Source organism: Athene noctua, chromosome 24 (genome assembly GCF_965140245.1).
Source record: "Athene noctua chromosome 24, bAthNoc1.hap1.1, whole genome shotgun sequence".
In the NCBI taxonomy this organism is placed as follows: Eukaryota; Metazoa; Chordata; class Aves; order Strigiformes; family Strigidae; genus Athene; species Athene noctua.
In genome coordinates, this window is record NC_134060.1 from 3884914 (window position 1) to 3903126 (window position 18213).

Below are 18213 nucleotides of genomic sequence, written 5' to 3' on the forward strand. Positions count from 1 at the left end.
TGGTGACGTCACGGCGCCTGATTTGCATGCGGGCCCCGCCCCCGGACGCGGTCAGCGCTGGCGCCGCAGGAAAGTTTGCGCCGGGGCCGGGAGCGGGGCCGGGGGGGGCGGGATGGACGCGCTGAAGTCGGCGGGTCGCGCCCTGCTGCGGAGCCCCAGCGTCCACAAACCCTCCTGGGCCGGCGGCCGACACAAGAGTGAGACCCGCCGCCCCGCTTTCCCCCCGCTTCCCCCGCCCGCCCGCACCCCCCTGCACCCCCCTTGTCCTGCGCCCCCCCCCCCTTCGCCCCCTTCTTCCTTCCCCCCTTCTCCCCTCCCGGCTTTACCCCGCTTCTCACCCCCTGCACCCACTTTTCTCACTCCTTGAGCTTCCCCTTCCTCGCTCCTTTTCGTCCTGCTTTACCCCATCCACTTTTTTTGCGCGCCCCCCCGTACCCCCTTTCTTCTGTACTCCGCTCAATCCCTTTTCTGCTTTATTCCTCTCTCTTAAACCCTTTTTTTCACTCTTTAGCCCCCTTTTTACTCCCAACTTTGCCCCCCACACCTCCCCCCTGCACCGCTTCCCCGTGCAGCAGCAAGGGAGGATGGGGGGGGCTGTGGGGGGGTGCTGTCCGTGTCGCCCAGTGGGTTGGTGGATGGGGGGGCTGTCCCCGTCCCCCAGCCTGGGGCAAGGGCTGGAGCCCAGCGGGTGGTTTCTGGCTCCATCACGGGATCGATGGCCCCCGGGCAAGTGGCCACTCGGGCCCTGCCAGGCGTCCTCCGGCTGGGGATGGGGGGACCAGGCCAAGTGCTCCCCACCCTGCCCAGAGCATCGCAGCGGGCAGCGGGAGGGTGCCTTGCCCTGCCTGCGCCTCTTACCACCCACACCGAGATCAAACTTCTTGATTTTACTAATCTGACGAGATTGACCCGGAGTCGTGACGCCTTTTCGCTGGGATTAAGGGCCGGCAGCCGCGGGAGGCGCAGGGAGGGCTGGAGGGTCCCCTCGGGGCTCGGGGGGGGGCTGGGTGACAGATGTGGGTGCTGCCCCAGCGTGGCCCCGCAGAGAGGCCCCTCGAGATGCAGCAGCAGCTCTGAGTGACCTTGAACCCCCCCCCCCCGCCGCCGTGCCCCTGGCTGGGGGCATCGCCGTCACCCCGCGGGACGGACAGACGGACACACCCGGGGCCTGGGCACAGCCGTTAAGGGGAGGACGGGTGAGGTGGTGGTGATGTCCGAACAGGACGCGTGCAGGAGCATCTTGTCTGTCTGTCTGTCTGTCTCGGGTGCTCCTTCCTTTCTGACAGCGCTTCGGTGGCTGCAATGAAACCACCCCCGTGTCCGTCCCGGGCCAGCGCGAGCTGTGGGTGCTCAGGGCCTCGCCGCAGCTGGCATCGTCCCAGGCAACGTGGGGTGCTCGGAGGGTCCCCGTCCTCGCTGAGGCCCCCCCCAGCTGTGCCACACGGGATACGGGACCGTGGGGACGGCAGGGAGCATGGGGCTGGCAGCTTCCCGTCCATCCCCGCACCCCCGGAGCCACCTGGCTTCACCCCCCCGGGGTGGGACAGCGGCGGCGCCCTGGGCTTTTGAGAAATCCAGGCTTTTCGCTGGCACCCTCAGTTTCTAGCTGGGATGTGAGATAAACGCAGCATCCAGCCTGTCCTTGGCTTTTCCTTTCCCTTCTCAGGTTTGGGAGCCGTGTGTCGGGTGCGGAGCCCCTGCCCCGCTGCAAACCCTCATCTCCCCGTGGCATCGCTCCCACCCGGCCTCCATCCCTTCGCCCTCACCCGCAGCGGGGCTGCCTCCCCGCTTGGCACCCGCGCGCGGCGCTGGGAGTGCTGCCGGGGTTTAGGGCTTATCTTCCATCTCGCTTCGCACGGAGCTGAGTCACTGGTGGTTACCCCAGGGGCATGTCCGTGTGTGTCCCCCCCTTCCCAGCCCCTCAGTCCTGCCCCTCCTGGTGCTGCAGGTTTGTGGGGAGCTGCAGAGTTTGGCCCCGCTGCCTGGAGGCGGCTGAAGGAGGCCGAGTACAAGGCAGCGAAGCCTTCAGGGACATGTTTTGTCTGCGGCGAGCAGAGTCTCCTCTCCGGGAGCCCCATCGCTCCCCAAGGCTGTGGTTTGTTGCCTCTTGCTCAAAGCAAGACTCTGCTTAAACACGAGAGCTGCAGATCCTGGGTTGCCAGCTCCGTGTCTGGAAGTTCGCTCCTGCGGTGCAATTTCAGGTTTAGAAATATCCGCCTGACTTTCAGTTTGGTCCCAAACTCATCTCTGTCTTTAAGACCTTCCTTCCTCCCCCCCCCCAGCACATAAGGGAAGGGGCTGGTGACCTCCTTGGTGATTTCCAAGGGAGAACAGGGACCTCACTGAAGCTTCACCTGTGTGATGGGCTCCTCAGGGCTGTTGGTGACCGATTTAGCAAGTCGCAGCACATCACTTGGATCTCTGCAGCGGTGCGTGGGTTTAGCAAATCCTGCCTCAGCCTCTGTGGGTAGGTGATGCTTAGCCCAGGGTAAGGTTATTGCCGTGTGTGGGGCAGCACTGAGCCCTCCCCTGTGCCTGGCTGGGGCTGATGCTCAGGATCCTCTTGGTTATGGGGCGCTCACAATTAAACCGAGGAGCTGACGGATATTAAAGGATCGCTGCTATTTGCTGTGTCTTGTGGAAGAAATGTTGGGGGTTTGTTTTTGCTGCCGTGGAGAGGTACAGAGGTACAGTGATGTCTCCCACGTGAACACCTTGTGGTCGGTGTGTGGCTGAAGTTGCTGTCACCTCCTCTGACAGCCGGGTCTCTGCCCCATCTCCTTCCCCCAGCGCCTCGTGAAAGCCGTGGTAGCGCTGGGAGCTCCCAGCTGCTCGGGGCTGGGAGTCCAGCAGTAGCTAAACCAACACCCTGCTCATACATAAACCCTCCCTCGGGGCTTGACAGGGCTATCCTTGTGCGTTTGAGAATCCAAGAGCCTCTTCGTTGTCCCTCTAGAGCTCCCGGAGAACTGGACCGATACGCGTGAGACGCTGCTGGAGGGGATGCTCTTCAGCCTCAAGTACATGGGCATGACGCTGGTGGAGCAGCCCAAGGGAGAGGAGCTCTCTGCGGCCGCCGTCAAAAGGATCGTCGCCACCGTGAGTGTCCGTGCTGGAGCAGAGCCCTGTCTCCTGCTGTTCAAACAAGCCTGTCACTGGGGAGAGTTTCCAAAGCCGCAGGTCTGGAGGCAGTGCTGTCCGTCTGCAGGCTGGGGGGGGCGGCAGGATTGCAGCTCCAGCCCTTCCAGGGGCGAGCAGGCGTCTGGTGGTGTAGGTAGAAATGCAGACGGCGGCGCTGGGCAGCCCTTGGGGGCAGCCCCGCGGATGGGGCAGGCTGTGGAAGCTGCTGTTAGTGTCTGAGCTCTGGCTCCTCTTGATAAGCTTGGGTGACCCTGGGTGTGGAAGGACCCTCTGACCTGGTAAAATCAGCCTTCCCCAGGGCTGACTCTCCTCTTGCAAGGCAGGGACAGCGTTTTGAGTGCAACCAGCACGTGACTGAGAGCTGGCCTGCAGTTCTGGGTTTTTCTTCCCAGGACTTGGAGGGTTAAGAGGAGAAAGGAGCATGACAGCTTGTTCCGATTCCCAGCCAATACAGCTGCTGTCCTGCTGTAACCTCTGATGCAAGAGGGACCAATTTTCAGCCATCTTCTAGCACCAAGTCTCCCTGGAGCCCCTGCTCACTGGGCTTCAAGTAAAATTAACGCTTCTTTAAGCCCTTATAAAACTGAATGAAGCAAAGACCCAATTGTACAGTTAGCCCTCGTAAAACTCAATGGGGTGGCGAACTGTGCTGGGTAATGATGGATCCTTTCCTGGCATGTGCTGAGCTGGACGGGAGGGAAACGTTCGCATGAAACGGGAGCCGCTGGCAGAGCCCTTCACGTCTGTTCTGATCGACTGAAACGGAGCCTTTAAATAAAAGCCCTGGGGCCAAGGCCAGCCTTGGAGGGGCAGGACCGACCGCCAGCCCATCTGGACATGGCTCAAGTGACATCTCCAGGGAGCAGGGCTGAGGACTAGCTAGCTCTGTTGGGGTTTTTTGGTTTTTTTTTTTTTTGAGAGAAGCTGGGTAGTGAGCTGAACATAACCTGTAGGCGGAAAGTATGAGACTAGTAAATAAGAGAAAGTGGCACTTAAAAGTCTAGTTACTTTTTAAGCCGGCGTCCTGCCCTCGGCACAGGGGATGCTTTGCCGCTCGAGCGAGGTTTCGCAGCACAACCTGAAGCCACCTGCTCGGGAGCCCACGTCCTGCAGGACCATCCTGCTCCCAGCACAGCTCCCTTGTTCATCCTGGGCTCACCCTCTGCTCCAGAGCTGGCCCTGAAGATAAAACTCAGAAAACTCTGGCACTCATGTGGCTCGGCCAGAGCAGCTGAGGCTTTGTGCGGATGGACACGGGGAAATCCTCCTGCATGTGCTGGGCTGGAAGTACCTCTGCACAGTGTGGGGTGGAGGGTGTGTGTCCTTGTCTCCTCAGTGCCAGCAAAAATCACTGCTTCGGGGAAGGAAAACTTTTAATGAGTGCCTTATCACATCTGGTAGTAAATCCAGTCTCTAGTACTAACGAGTGCTATTAATATGCATATTAGGTAGTGGTATCTGCTCTGGTTACATACCTTTGGATGTGTCAGTGTTAAAAGCCTGTAACTTTCCCTTTCCGCTTTCCCTTCCGAAGGCGAAAGCAAGTGGAAAGAAGCTGCAGAAAGTGACTCTGAAAGTCTCGCCCAGAGGGATCGTGTTAAACGACAGCGGAACGAACGAGCTGATCGAGAACGTCTCCATATACAGGTGGGTGACGGGGTGCACTGCAGTGGGTGCGTGTCCTGAGGCTCCTCGTCTGCTCCTCGCTGGCCATCATGTCTTGATGGAAAGCAAAGTTGGGGGCAGGAGGGTGGTTGCTAAATTTAATGTAAATTTACATCTGGTGCAATAAGTGTCCAGCCAGGGGTAAGGAGAGACGTGACGAGCCTGGAGATGCTGTGTGTGCGGACTGCAGAGCCACAGCCACTCCACGGCCCCGCATGGCTTTACGGCCTGGTTTTGGCAGTAGAAATGCCAAAGCCTCGGGGATGACGGCACGAGTCGAATACGGAGGATGGTCAGAGCGTGTCCGAGCGGGTGAGGGATGCAAGAGCCAGAGCTGGGGTTGCCCTCCCCTTGCTGGCACCTCTGCTGTGTTTAAATAGCTCTGAGAAAGAGCAGGGCTGGGCCGGCTGTTGACAGCAGCTGGCGTGGGGAGGGCAAGGATGGATTATCCCATACCCGCTCCTCTGGCTTTCATGAGTATTTCTTCCAAAGAGGCTGGAGGCAGGCGCAGGCCTGGTGGAACAGGGCTCAGCTCAGACCCGGCCCTTTCCATCTCCTCCATCCCTTCTCCCTCTACATCCCCCACGCTCTGCTTGTGTCCTTCACCTGCTGCTCTGTCCCCCTCTGCTAAAGGCGGGATGGGGAGCACGGGGTCGGGGCACTCTCTCCAACCAGATCACTAACCCGCTTGCTTTTCTCTGGTTCGAGCTAAGCAGTCACGTACAGCCACCGGTGCTGAGCCCCGGCCCTCCCCAGGAGATAAACCTGCTGCTAAAGAGCAGAGCTGGGCGAAGCGGCCGTGCCAGGATCGGGATCGCTGCGCTGGTGTCAAAGCAGGCAGAGCCGTGGGGTTTAAGACGCTGCCTTAAATTTTCCCCAGATGCTTTAACAGCCGTCGATAAAGCTGTTCCTCCCGGTCAGTGCTCATGTACCAGCGTCCCCTCGATTCGGTTGACTGGTGTCAGCACGTCCTAAACAGGCTGTTGGTGTGGGGACTGACGATGCTCCCCGGCGCTGTGGGAGCGGAGGCCACGGCCAGAGCTGGGGTCTGCGTGCATCTCCCCTCTCTGCGAGCGTGCTCCACCGGTGGCGGTCCCAGGACTGTCCTCTAACACCTCTACTGTCTTCTCTTTGGCTTTTCTATTCACCGGAATGATGCTGGCTCTGAGCTCTTGACCCAGGTCCTGTGCTGGGGCAGGACGGGGTGGCTGCGGCTAAAACACTGAACGTGCTGCTGCCAGAGGGCTCAGTTGAAAAACTGGCTCGCATCAGAGATGGGTGTTGAGTTATCCCTTCCCTGGAAATTAATTGCCATCGAATATCGAGCTGAGCACTGGGGGTTGCTGGAAGGGCCACGTGCCTGTGCAATGACCTTCTGAGGCCTTGTCACGATGATTAAAAGAGCGGCCACGCTGGTTTGGGAAAGCTGGGAGGAAGGAGTGAACTTCCAAGTGTCTCTTTAATCCAGAGCACAGCTCAGCTCTGGAAAACAAAATACAGGCCATTGAGCAGAGGCATCCTCACACGCAACGAGAAACTAATGCAGTGTAAATAAATTTTGAATGTGCCTTTTTTAAGTCCCAGCATTTGCTGGGAACTGGGACCTTCCAGTCCCCTCCCTGCGGACTCCGCGGGGCAGCGAGAACGGGAGCTGAAGGGGTGACGTGGGGCCATGGGGAAACTTTCACCAAAGCGTCCCACTTTTTCCTTGGGTTTTCTCTTTCCTTAACACTTGTTTGATCTGTCACGTGCCCAGGGAAGAGGCTTTGCTCGCTGCTAGGGCCTGCTGCCTTGCGCTAAACCTCCGGGGCTGCTCCGCTCTGTGCTCGCTGGCTTCAGACGAGACGCTCAGTCCCGCAGCTCCTGGCATGGACGGACCCGTGGGAGGTGGCAGGAGCTGATGCTGCGGGATCCGCTGCCCTGTCACGGCCTGATCTCCCCACACAGGTCAGCCTGTTGCTTTTCCAAAGCTTTCTTTGGTATTTTGGAGCCAGGCCTGCCCTGCCCAGGGGCTGGGAGAGACGTGGCCATGCTGGGGATGCTCCACTGAGGAGGCTGAGCCTCCTTCCCCGTGTCCCCTGTGCTCGGGGGGTCTCGGAACATCCGCTACTGCGGATCTCAGAGCCTGAACTTCAGCCTTTCCAACAGCTTTTCTTGGGCACCCCTGCATCAATTTCTTTCCCTGGTTTGAGCCTCAAGATTAAATCGTAGGCTGAGAACAAGTCCTTCTCTCTCCTTGCAAGCTTATCCTCCAAGAAAAATCTTCCAAGTCTCTCTTCTGAAGGCAGAGCGTTTGTCAGGCATGGTCCCCGGCTGGCACACTGCAGTCTTTACCTTCTCTAACCTGTCCTGTCCTGCAAGGTGAAACATTTTCTCTTCTCTCCTGCCTCTGTGTGTGATGCACCTGGTTCACACCGTGGCTGCAGGAGTCCCTCTGGGCTTCTCTTATGCTCAAGCCAGTGGCATCGACTCCTCTGCCTTGGGCGGGAGTTGCCCTGAAGCCTGGTAACGCTCCTGTGCTCCCTCTGCCTTCCCTGCTCGGCCCCAGCGCTGCAGCCCTGGGGTAGGCGCTTGCTGCCAGGTCAGAGGAGGGGTTGGTTGATCTCCTTTGTGTGCAGTGCCCCGGACAAGACGTTTCGTTCTGTCTTTCAGGATATCCTACTGCACGGCAGACAAGATCCACGATAAAGTGTTTGCCTACATTGCCCAGAACCAGCTCAATGAGAACCTGGAGTGCCATGCCTTCCTCTGTACCAAACGGAAAATGGTCAGTCCAGAGGAAGAAATGGGGATGTGGCTGTAGGAGGAGGAAGCAGAGAGGGGCTGTGCTGGTGAGATAACGGCTCTGCCCCTAATTAGAGCAAGGGGGGGCCCTGCCCCAGCAAACGGCCACGGGAGAGCACCCACCCTCGTGCTGCCCTCACTGCTGGCCCACAGGCTCTTCATCCTGGCACTGCCTGGCCACCGCTCGCTCGCTCGCGTGCGGGCGTAACTCCGGGCTGCATCCAGCCCATCACCTCAGTGCAGGTAAAAGCCTTTCTGCCCCAAGGTGTGGGGCAGGGCTGAGAGGACCTGGCCCTGCACCTGAAACCCCCCTGCCAGGCTGCAGCCCCAGCTGCTGGGACTCTTCCCGGCTCAGCAGCCACTTGCCCAGGCTGCCGGAGCCCGGCTGAGCCCGGCGTGCGGGGAGGTCTCCGGGGAGGCTGGCAGCGAGGTGCCCGGGGGTGGCCTCGTTGATGGGAGGCATTTAGCCAGCGGTTCTGGGCTCGCCGCCCTGGCTTCCCTCCACTTCTTCCCATGGAAGCTCCTTATCCAATTTTTAGCGGCGTCTTTGCGGACGAGGCTGTATTCTCCCCACAGAGACCCTGTGCGTGCCGAGGATGGGGCTTGGAGCAGAGATCTGCCTATAGAAAACAGTCTCTGGCTCTTGCTTTGAACCCTCTTTTTTTTTCCTGCTGATTCAGTGCATCGGGCTGGGCAGGGAACCAGCCCTGATGAGCTGGCGAGGGGAAGAACTGGGTCACTGGGCACCAGCTGCAAGTGGGGCAAGGAGAGCCCTGGGGGTCTCCCCAGTGGAACCAAAGCTGGGGCTGAGCCCCCTCCCTGGGCAGGAAGGGGCTTTAGGGGAGAGGTAGGGCAGGTCAGATCCCTCTGCTCCCAGGAATCCTTCCCCTGGTGCCTGTCGCAGGGAAATGAACCTCCCGAGAGCTGTTCCCACCCGGTGCATCCCGGCGTGGTGATTCCTGGGTCCTTACGGGCATCCCTGTGCCCAGAGCGTGGCCACTGCAGCTTTGTTAATATTCCACGCTTCTCCCAATGCTTTTTTTTTTTTTCTTTTTTCTTCCTGGGGAGAGAATAATGGAAGCTACAAGTTGTCTCTCCTTTCTGCCGTGTGCGCTCCCATCCTTGCACAGTGAAGATAAGCCTCGCTCTGCAAATTAAAATTTAAATCTCGCCAGTGCTAAAAGAATTATCTCAGTGGTACATCAGCTCAGTGCGTCTCCCTCAAATAAAGTTCTCCAAGGCCTTTTGTGGCAAAAACGAGAATTTTTTTTTTTTTTTCCCTTGTCTATAAAATGCATGAATGACATGCGGGTAGGGTGATGCCCTGCTCCCAGACAAGGGTCTGTCCCTGCCCCAGGGCAGGGTCCCTGAGTGTACTCACAGCTACCAGTCATGGACATATAATTAGTCCGTATTTTTAGTTCATGGGTAATTCTCAACGGTAGCTGGGTCTATTAAACTTGATTCAGATGTGACAGCTTAAATTGTAAACAGCTGTGAGGAGTTTCATACTTAATTACCATATTTAAGTTTTTGCCATAAAGCGTTTGCACTTCCATCAAAGATGTAAATAGCTCCGACATTCAGATGAGCTCTCCTGCTTTGCGAGGCTTAATTGGCACCCGCAGGTTTGCTGGGTCTCCCCGTCCCTCCTGCGCAGGAGCACCCGGTTTTTGGGGGACACCCGTGCTCCCCCCACGTCTCCGTGCTCCGAGCTACCAGGGGCTGCGGGTTACGGCCCCGGATCTGGGTTTGTTTAGTTTGCAACTTCATAAAACAAACTCACGCCTCGAGGCTCCTGCGGCGCGCCAGCCTTGTAGAGTGTTACTCGTTATCTCCTTGCACTTAAACTGCTCGTGAGCTCTGCCTTCTCCTAATGAAACTGGCATTTATGTCACTATTTATACATCTCCAGCAACTCAGGCTATTTAAGGTGGTGGGTTTTTTTTATTGCTGCTCATACTTTTGGCATGGGGAGGAACGGGGGGGCTGAAGGGGAAGGTGTCCCTGCTCCTGCTGCGGCCATGGCTGTTGGTTGAAGCCAGCGAGACCCCAGCTTCGCTCGGGGGAGCCAGGGGAGGACCCTGGGGTCTCTTGTCCTGCCTCTAAGATTTCTCCCCGTTGGAGAGAGCTGCAAATTCGTGGCGTTTTACCCCGTTGCTCTCAGGGTCCCTGTGCGTGCGGTCGGGCGTGGTGCCGGGCTCTGTGCATCCCTCCCCACCACTGCTGTGGCCGACAGCAGCGTGGGCCAGGGCTTGATTCCCTTTGAGATGTTGGTGGTTGTGGTGGGTGATGCTCTGTGGCGGGTGCAGCCCAGCCCAGCCCTGGGCAACGGGGAGCCCCATCCCCCAGGGAGCTGCAAGGACGAGCCGGGGCCGTGGGACACTTGTGTTGTTTAGATGGCGCTGAGGTGTGGGGTGCGGGAAGAGCTGCATGTGCCCCGTGGCCAGGAGCAGCTCTTCCCTCCCCATCCGTCAGCACGGTGCCTGTGACAGCCACGTCCCTGCCGCCTCCATCTTCCCATTACACCTAAAGACGTGTCTACAACGAGCTGCGTGTCCTACACAGAGCAAGTCTCTGCTTCCATCAATATTTGATCACCCCTCCCCAGCCAGGCGGGGAGCGTGCTGAGCAGAGGACTGCTTGGATCCAGGTTAACATGAATCTGCAAAGCAAAACCTCCGAGTGATTTAAATCTGCATGAGGGCCCCGTGATTAACGTGCTGCCTCACCGCTGTCTTTCCAGGCACAAGCAGTCACCCTCACTGTAGCCCAGGCCTTCAAAATCGCATTTGAGTTCTGGCAAGCAGCTAAGGAAGGTGAGTTTTTTTTCCTCTCTTCCCACTCTTCGTGTGAAAATTCAAGGGATGACTTTAGGGTTTTTCCAGCTTTCCAGTGCCTTTTGCCCTCGCCCTCCGAATTTCCAGGCTGCTGTTAAGGTTGGTCCAACCTGTGGTGTGATTTAAGGCATCTTTGAGGTTTCTCTTGACAGCCTTTGTAAATCCAGCCACATTCTGGCTGGGCTTCTTTCTTGCAGGCGGGGTGTGGAGGACCTGGTGCTTGTGATACCTCAGAGCCCTGCTGCTGTCAGGATTTTTGCTTTCACCTTTCACAAGATTATAAAACTTACCTAGAGCCTGGGCTGCTGTGGGCAGAGGAGACCTGGTAGCCCATCCTAGCTGTCCCCTCCTGTCCTTACTCCCTAAAAGCTTGCAGGGAAATGCTCTACAGGCAGTGACAGGGTCTCCTTTTTTTTGCAGAGAAGGAAAAGCGGGAAAGATCCATCTTGGAAGGAGAAGGGACAAGCAGCCCCAGCTCGGAAGCCCCTGCCCACCCCGACGCATGTAAGTCACCAACAGCAGAGCTTTGGTTTGAGCTCAGGGCTGGGGAACGGCTGGAGGTTTGAGGGGTTTTCCCTGAATGGGGCAGGCTCCCCCATGGGCTTTGAAGATCAGTAAGGAGCAAACACTTGTCATAGTGGAGATGTTGCCCTCAGCAGAGTGTTTGAGACGCGGTGGCCACCTGCCAAGTCCTTTCATCTCCCCCTTAAATATCTCCTACAGCCCCTCACACAGCTGCTGCCACCCCGAATCTGTTTACTTCTGCCCCAGGCAAATTGGCCGTAATGTCTTTATGAGCTTAGCGTGGACTCCCACATGCTAAGTTTGATTTTGGGTTTGTCTCAGACCCGAAACACTTGCCATCCCATCGGCTGAAGGAGATGGACATCCAGGTGCCACTCTGCCTTCGGCTTCCCTAAGGAAGGAGACATGCGTGAAAATAAAACAATTAAATAGTAAACCCCCTCTTAATTCAGTGCCTGGCTGTGGGTCCTCTCCTGCCTCTGAAACACAAGATGCATAGGCAGGGAGAAGTGGGACAAAAGGCTAATCTCTCTGCCATGCTGGCCACGGAGATAAGAGGATTTGGCACAGAGGAAAATAGCATTAAACTGGGCTTCCTTCCAGCCTGCCACGTCTCGTTTCTTCATGTGAAGGCCCAGGACTGGAGGAATCTGTCACAAATGGTGGCACACTGGGATAAGTGAGGCCCGGGGCTGCCGTGGGTGTAGGAATGGGCTCTGGCATCGATGCTCCACAGCTGGGGCACTTCTGCATCTGCCCTCACTGCAGGGTGACGGGGAGGACTTGAGGCTTCCCTGAAACAACCCAGCCTGCGGTGTACTGGCAGCCCTCAAGCTATAAACTGTTCTTCACCCAGTGCAGGGTTTGCCCTTGGTCCTATAAAATGATGATGTGTCTTTGTAAAGTGCTGAATCGATGCATGGGCTGAGCTGAGGCTGTCGCCCAGGGTCTGTTTGTGCCCTGGGCTTGGGATGTGCTGTCAGCTTTGCCTGGGGCTGATCCTGACTCACCCTGAACGTAAGCAGGTACCCAGGAGCCTCCCCCGATGGCTGCTGGAGGGACCAGCCGGCTGATCCTCCCCTGTGTTCCTGATCCCTGTCGAGGGGGACTGGGATGCCTGAGCTGAGCATCCCAAATTATTCAGGCTGAAACCACATCCCCCTCTGGGGTGAAAGCAGCTTCTCTGTGCTGAAATTTGGGGGCATCCTGAAGGAATTTGATTCCTCTCTTGAGGGGAAGTGATTACTGCAGAAAGGCTCAGTCTCATGTTATCTCTGTTCTCCCCTCCCCTGCCTCATTCCCTCTCTGCTCTGTTCACAGCAGCAGCCACGGGGAACTTGCTGGATTTAGAAGATCCTGCCAAATCACCCCTGACCAGCAGCGCAAACTCCCCACACTTAGATAACAGCATGTTTGGGCCCAGCTCCTCTGTAAATAACAACGTGGTGTGGGTAAGTGCGTGCCCGGGGCACCGCCGCACCTGCCGAGCCGGGGGGATGTGATGTCACCTCCATTTCGTGTGTTCCAGACCCCTTCACGGGCCTTTCTCTTGGCTAAACCCTCTCCCCGGGAGCTCTGGGGTGGCTGAGCTGTTCAGGCAGGGTTTCAGAGATGCCGAGCAAGCTGGATTTTGGTGTCCTACTCAGAATGATCGATCAGTGTTCAAGTACCTACTGCCCTTTTTAGTCTCTGTAAATAAAAACGAGATTGCAAAGCACTCTGAGAAACGCCACTGTCAGATAATTGAATATTACTTATTCTTGAGCAGCATTTCTCAGTGGTTTGTCACTTAATTGAGAGACCACCTAACTGCTCTGTTCAGGGGAAAAAATCATTATGTTGATGGCTTTTGTTTACTGTTCACTAAAACAGGTTATATTTATGTTCGTTATTACTCTTATTTTTCCCTTGTTCTCGTTTGCGGCTCTATCTGGATTGTATGAGCACGGGTGGCTTCTCTAAAATGCCTTCAGTCCTCTGGGTTAATTGTTTCATGGCCCATTAATAGAAAAATAACAACCCAGTCCATGTGCCTGGGGGTGCGCCCCTCAGGGAGCCTCCTCCACACCCAAGTGCTCCATCACCATCTGGGCTGGGGCTGATCTTTGAAGCCCCACTTGACCCAGGACCTCCCCGCCACCATTTTTTTTGAGAATTGAAGGATAAAGGCGTTTGCCTGGAGCCTGTTTCTTGAGCCTGCTGGGTCTGAGCCTGCAGCTTTTCAGGTTAAACCTGAAGATCAGCTCTAAGTCATATCAAATCCTGGAGGCTTATCAGCGGTCTCCAATCCCTCCCTTCTTGCAGAGTTTTCATACTTTCCATATTACATTAAGTCTGTAAGTGCATCACAGGATTTTGGGAATAGTCAGCTCTGTCCATAGCAAAGCTCGCCCAGAGCCCATCCTCCTGCATGGGAAACCTTCCACCCCCAGGCAACTCAAATGCTTTCCCTGGGAAACCTGAAGAGGAGATCAGAGATAAAGGATCACAGAGATCTCAGGGCCCCCCCTGCAGAGTTGCTTTCTGGTTCCTGATCCAGAAAAGCCCCGAGGGATGCCCGGAGCATCTTGCAGAGCTCTGTCCAGGTCCCTCGTCTTAGCAGGTACCCACAGCAAGTTCCATGGGAGAGCTGGAAGAGCCAGGGGCTGTGGTTAACCCCAGAGCAGGACGTGGGCCAGCCGATGGGCCACTTCCAGCCCATGCAGGCCACCGGGGCAGACAGGAAACGGCCAAGCCCCTGCCCCGTCCCTGGGCTGCGAGGGGAGTGCAGCATCCCCGAGCCTGGAATCTGCTCGTAGGAAGCCAGGACCACCCGGAGTTATGCCTGATACCCTGGGCTTGTGCAGAGTGAGATAAAACCTGCCCGAGGAGGCAGATTGCCAAGAGGAGCGCTGCTTTAGGCACTCGGAAGTCAATACGTATATATATTTTTTGTCTGTCATGCTCAAGTGTAGAGCCAGATCTCTAAATACACTTTTGTGCGTTCTCTTAGCAACTACTTCTCTTTTTATCTCTTTAACAAAGGAAATGGATGATGGTCTCGACGAGGCATTTTCAAGGTAATTCTAATAACTCCCTTTACAAGTTCATGCCACCAGGGACCAGCCCTGGAGACTTGACTAGTGACTGGCTTTTAATAAAGCTTCTAATCTAATCAGCCACTGTGATCTGACCTAGGCAGCTGCCCCATCAGTGCCTCAGCTGTTAATTGAAAGATAGGCTTTGAGGCTGGCTGATAAGCCAAATATTTTGACAACCTTTTAAGGATGGAGAGAAGCTGTATGTGATAGGGAATTTAATTCCCTAAGCAGTTGGTGTGTCCGCTCCTGCTTGCCGGGGTGGTTTGAGGCTGCCTGTTCCCAGATCCCGTGGTAGCTGTGGTGATGCTGGTCCCAGCTTCTTGGCACGGGGGACTCTGCCCTTCCTCACCCCTCTGTGGGGTTTGGACTAACCCTGGGATTTTGTTCCCGTCTGTCCCCAAACCAAGAGCAACTGCTGAGGGAGCCTCCCTGCTCCACTGGTCCTTGTTCAGTGTGGTTGCATCAGGGTGACTCTGATGCACCAGTTTTGAATTCCTGCACCTGAGCACTTGTGGAGTTTGGAGCTTCACGTGGCTTAGTTCACTTCCCAGTCCAAATTGAGAGCTTCCCTTCATGTGCATGCCAAGCAGTCCAGCAATGTTAAACAAATCCATTTTCTTTCAGGGGAGTTTTCCTGCCTGTCCTCGTGCAGTCAGGTCCCTGCGGGGTGATGGGGTGCTTTAGCTAGCGTGGGTCCCCTCCTCCAGATCAGGGCATGAAGCCACCCGGCCACCGTTTGGGCTGCGGAGGCCCCAGTTTGGGCAAAGAGCTGCCCTGGGTGCAGATGCTACAGGCAGCAGAGAGCTGCCAGGCCTCCTCCTCCTCCTCCAGCTGGGAGGTGCTGAGAGACGGAGTCAGGCAGTGGCAGGGCTGAGCCCAGCGCCGTCACCTCCCCGAGAGCTGCTCGCCTCTGCCGGGGTTTGCAGCAGTGCAAAAAAAATGCTCAAGCCCTAAGGAAACAGCCCTTCGTGTCTTGTTTGGCACTCGGGAGTGATTTACAGGTTCTGCTTGCAGGGTAGCCCTGTCCCAGGTTGTGTTTGATAAAGGGGCTGCTTGAATTTATGTCTTAATGTCATCTAACTTCCTCACCTCTGCTCCTTGCCCTACTTAATTAAGCAGATGGTGGTGGTGGTGGTGGTTTTTTGTTTTGCATTGCTGGATGCCGAGCTGTCGCATCACCCTTGGCCTTCTGGTGACTCAGTATTTGGACTGCTCATCCACCGAGGCAGATGCTTCCGAAAGCGTTCCTGCCACATCATCATCGCTGGACACTTCTTGATTAAAAAAAGTGTGCGTGGCTAGTTTAATCTGAGGCTGATTCGACATCTTAGCAATCATGCCTCCCCTGGATGAAACACCAAATATTTGAGTTAACCTTTGGCCCTCAGAGAATTGATGCTGCAGTGTTACATTTTCACAGGAGTATTTAATAACACCGCAACAAACTGGGGCTTGTTAGGTTTTGCGAAACATCTGGGATGTGCTGAGGTGAAGGCCTCTTAAAGCTGATCCTGCGGGCTGTTAACCGTCCTCTGAATCCTCCCGTGTCTTAACCCAAAGAGTTAAATGCTGGGGTCGGGGAGCACGGCGGGCAGGAGCTGCAGCACATGCTGCGTGTCCAGACACACCACCATGAAAACTTAGTCATTGCAATGAGGCTGCTCCTTTGGTCAACAGAGCCTTTACGCTGAGATAAGAGCCCAGCTAACGATGCACCCGCCAGCAATAGCTCGGGTGAGGAAAATGGCACCATTCTGCCAGATCATTAATATACGGGATGTCCAGACTACAAATTCCCTGCATGCCTGTAGGGGAGACGTTAGGATAAACCAGCAGCGAAACTGCAACAAACTTGAGAGAGCTGCAAATGTTACAGCCAGCTCTCCTCTTACTGAATTATTTCATTCTGCTGGAGGATTTTGAAATGTAGAACTGCAGCTAGGGTTCAGCATTACGGATGCATCAAGCATCCAGGCTATAAACCGCACGGATTTGTGTTCTTACTTTCTGGGTTTTTTTCTCCTCTTAGACTGGCTCAGTCGAGAACAAACCCTCACGTCCTCGACACGGGACTGACGGCTCAAGACATCCAGAGTGCAGAAACGCTCTCACCTGTAGACTGGAACAAAATAGATTCCAACACAGGCGAGAAAGATGATCTGTTCATGTTTTGAGGTCAAAGGCATCTAAGAGCTGACAAGAGAATAACCACTAAAAGTCTGTGGAGTGAATCATGCTGTTCCAGGTGCTGTACGCAAGGGACTCTTCCGAGGGCTCTTCACCAAGTCAGATGATGCTACAGCACAGTTTAGACCAAAGCTTTAGAAATCTAATGCAGATTTTTGTACCTTGCTTTTATCTAAACCACGAGATGCTCTTGAACATATTTATTCATAGCTGTTACAGTTTACAAATATTATTGGAAGGTGTGTAGAGCATCTACAGTATTATGTGGCAATATACCATGGAAGAACCTTCAGCAGTGCCTGTCCCTCTCTGAAAAAAGACTATGCAACACCAAAGTCTCTCTGTATATACTTTTCTAGACAAAGGTTTGCAGATGCAAATGCAATTGCAAGCACAACTGTTACTAATCCACTGTTTCTTGAACAACACATCACCTGCCTAGGCGGAGAGGAGGAGAATTGCAGCAGCTGCTAACTGTTAAAATCAAAGAGGTAGCAGAGATCTTGCTTTTGTTGTGAATGTCTGTGATACTCTCACAGTTGTCAATCACCCCTCTTGTGTTCTGGCTGTCTCTTTGCCAGCTTTGTGTGGGAATTGACACTTTTTTTTTTTACCCAAAGACTCTACGAAGTTTTGCACTTTAAAAACTTGAACTGAAAGCAATGGTCCGAATTGTCAAGGTAAGCAGTGCCTGTAACTTCTCTTCAGAAGCTATTTACCCCAAAAAATCCCCAACCCCACAATGCTGCAGGTTTGTTGCAAAACTGACTGCTCACGTGCACCATTTCTGATGGGACTTGAAATACTGAGGCTCCGTCGCACTGTTTGGCTTTAAAATCAAAACCACCAGGGAGTAACAATTTGTTTTGCTAAAGCGTGTTGAAAGTTGCAGGTTGGGTGAACCCAGTAGCAATAGATCTGTGTTCTTAGCTCTGCTAAGTGGATTTGGCTGTGCATGCCTTTTTACTGTCTCGAAACCATTTGGTTGTTTCTCACTCAATAGACTCAAATGGAATTGGATTAGGCAAGACCAATACCTGGATGTTCAATTAGCGAGAGGTGCCCCCTCCAGCAGTACTCCCGTCCTCTTCCCCCCCCTGACAAGCCACATCTCCTGTGAGGCTTGGGGAGCTGTCTTCATCTGCTCCTGGAATTGAAAATAAGTAATGGAGGTATAAAGCTTATGCTAATTAAAAGATTAAGTTTAATGATCCTAAATAGTCACACTGACAGTTTGCAGTGTTTGTGGCCTTATGTGAAGTATACTAATCTGTTTTATAGATTTGTAACTTGGTTTTGAAACACTAATTCATTCCCCAGATAGCTCTTTATAACTCTCTTAAAACTGCTTGCAGGAAAAAAAAAAAAAAAAAAAAGAAAAAAATAAAAGAAAAACCTCTTTGTCAGCTGTAAGAATTTATTAGGAAACAGCTGAGTGACTCTAACTTAGATTTGATTTTTATTTTTTTTTCCCCCTAAGTGTTATTGTGATAAGGTATCGAGGACTTGTGAAGCTGACTCATCATGTCTCTTAATAAAATGTGTGCTCTGTTTATCCTGCAAAATTGTGTTTAAAGTAATTTTATGTCTTGAAACTACTGTGCCCATGACTTACTTGATCTTAACGTGTAGCATCAGTCTCTTGCGATGGAAGGAATTATTCCAGGTTTATCCATGCTACAGAGGCACATGGTAGAGACACGAACCTACTGCATAAGTGATCCCAAAACTGTGCAGAGAGGTTGTAGCAAGTGCCTCGTCCCAACCCCGAGGAGTGCTGCTCTTCCCGGGAAAGAGCTCAGGCTGTAGGAATGGGCCGTGAGGATTTCTCTGTACATTGATCTTTCTCCTTTTGTAGAGACTCTAGGAGCATATACTGAAATGCACAATACTATATATGTATGTATATAGTTTTTTAAGAAAAACCTTACGCTGTAAAGAATATCTGTACCGAGGAAAATAAAAGCTCTACCTTTCTTTTTTTTTTTGGA

The 18213-nt window shown here is 54.3% G+C and overlaps 1 protein-coding gene across 2 annotated transcripts; it reads left to right on the top strand.

Annotated features, from left to right (window-relative positions):
- The first annotated feature begins 50 nt into the window (after positions 1 to 50).
- Positions 51 to 18213, top strand: LDLRAP1 (low density lipoprotein receptor adaptor protein 1). Of its 2 annotated transcripts, none has more exons than XM_074925944.1 (9): positions 51 to 197; positions 2957 to 3099; positions 4676 to 4788; positions 7459 to 7573; positions 10337 to 10409; positions 10851 to 10934; positions 12276 to 12406; positions 13980 to 14014; positions 16065 to 18213. In XM_074925944.1, the coding sequence occupies exons 1-9, from the start codon at positions 113 to 115 to the stop codon at positions 16207 to 16209; spliced, it is 924 nt and encodes a 307-aa protein (XP_074782045.1). In that variant the 5' UTR covers positions 51 to 112; the 3' UTR covers positions 16210 to 18213. The 2 variants fall into 2 exon arrangements, with proteins under 2 accessions (XP_074782045.1, XP_074782046.1); XM_074925945.1 differs by having other exon boundaries at positions 12279 to 12406.

Excerpts from the sequence above, each read along its gene's own strand:
- LDLRAP1 (XM_074925944.1), top strand. The coding sequence starts at position 113 with ATGGACGCGCTGAAGTCGGCGGGTCGCGCCCTGCTGCGGAGCCCCAGC. Across the intron at positions 198-2,956 it reads GGCCGGCGGCCGACACAAGA|AGCTCCCGGAGAACTGGACC; the intron begins GTGAGACCCGCC and ends TTGTCCCTCTAG. Across the intron at positions 10,935-12,275 it reads CCCTGCCCACCCCGACGCAT|CAGCAGCCACGGGGAACTTG; the intron begins GTAAGTCACCAA and ends CTCTGTTCACAG.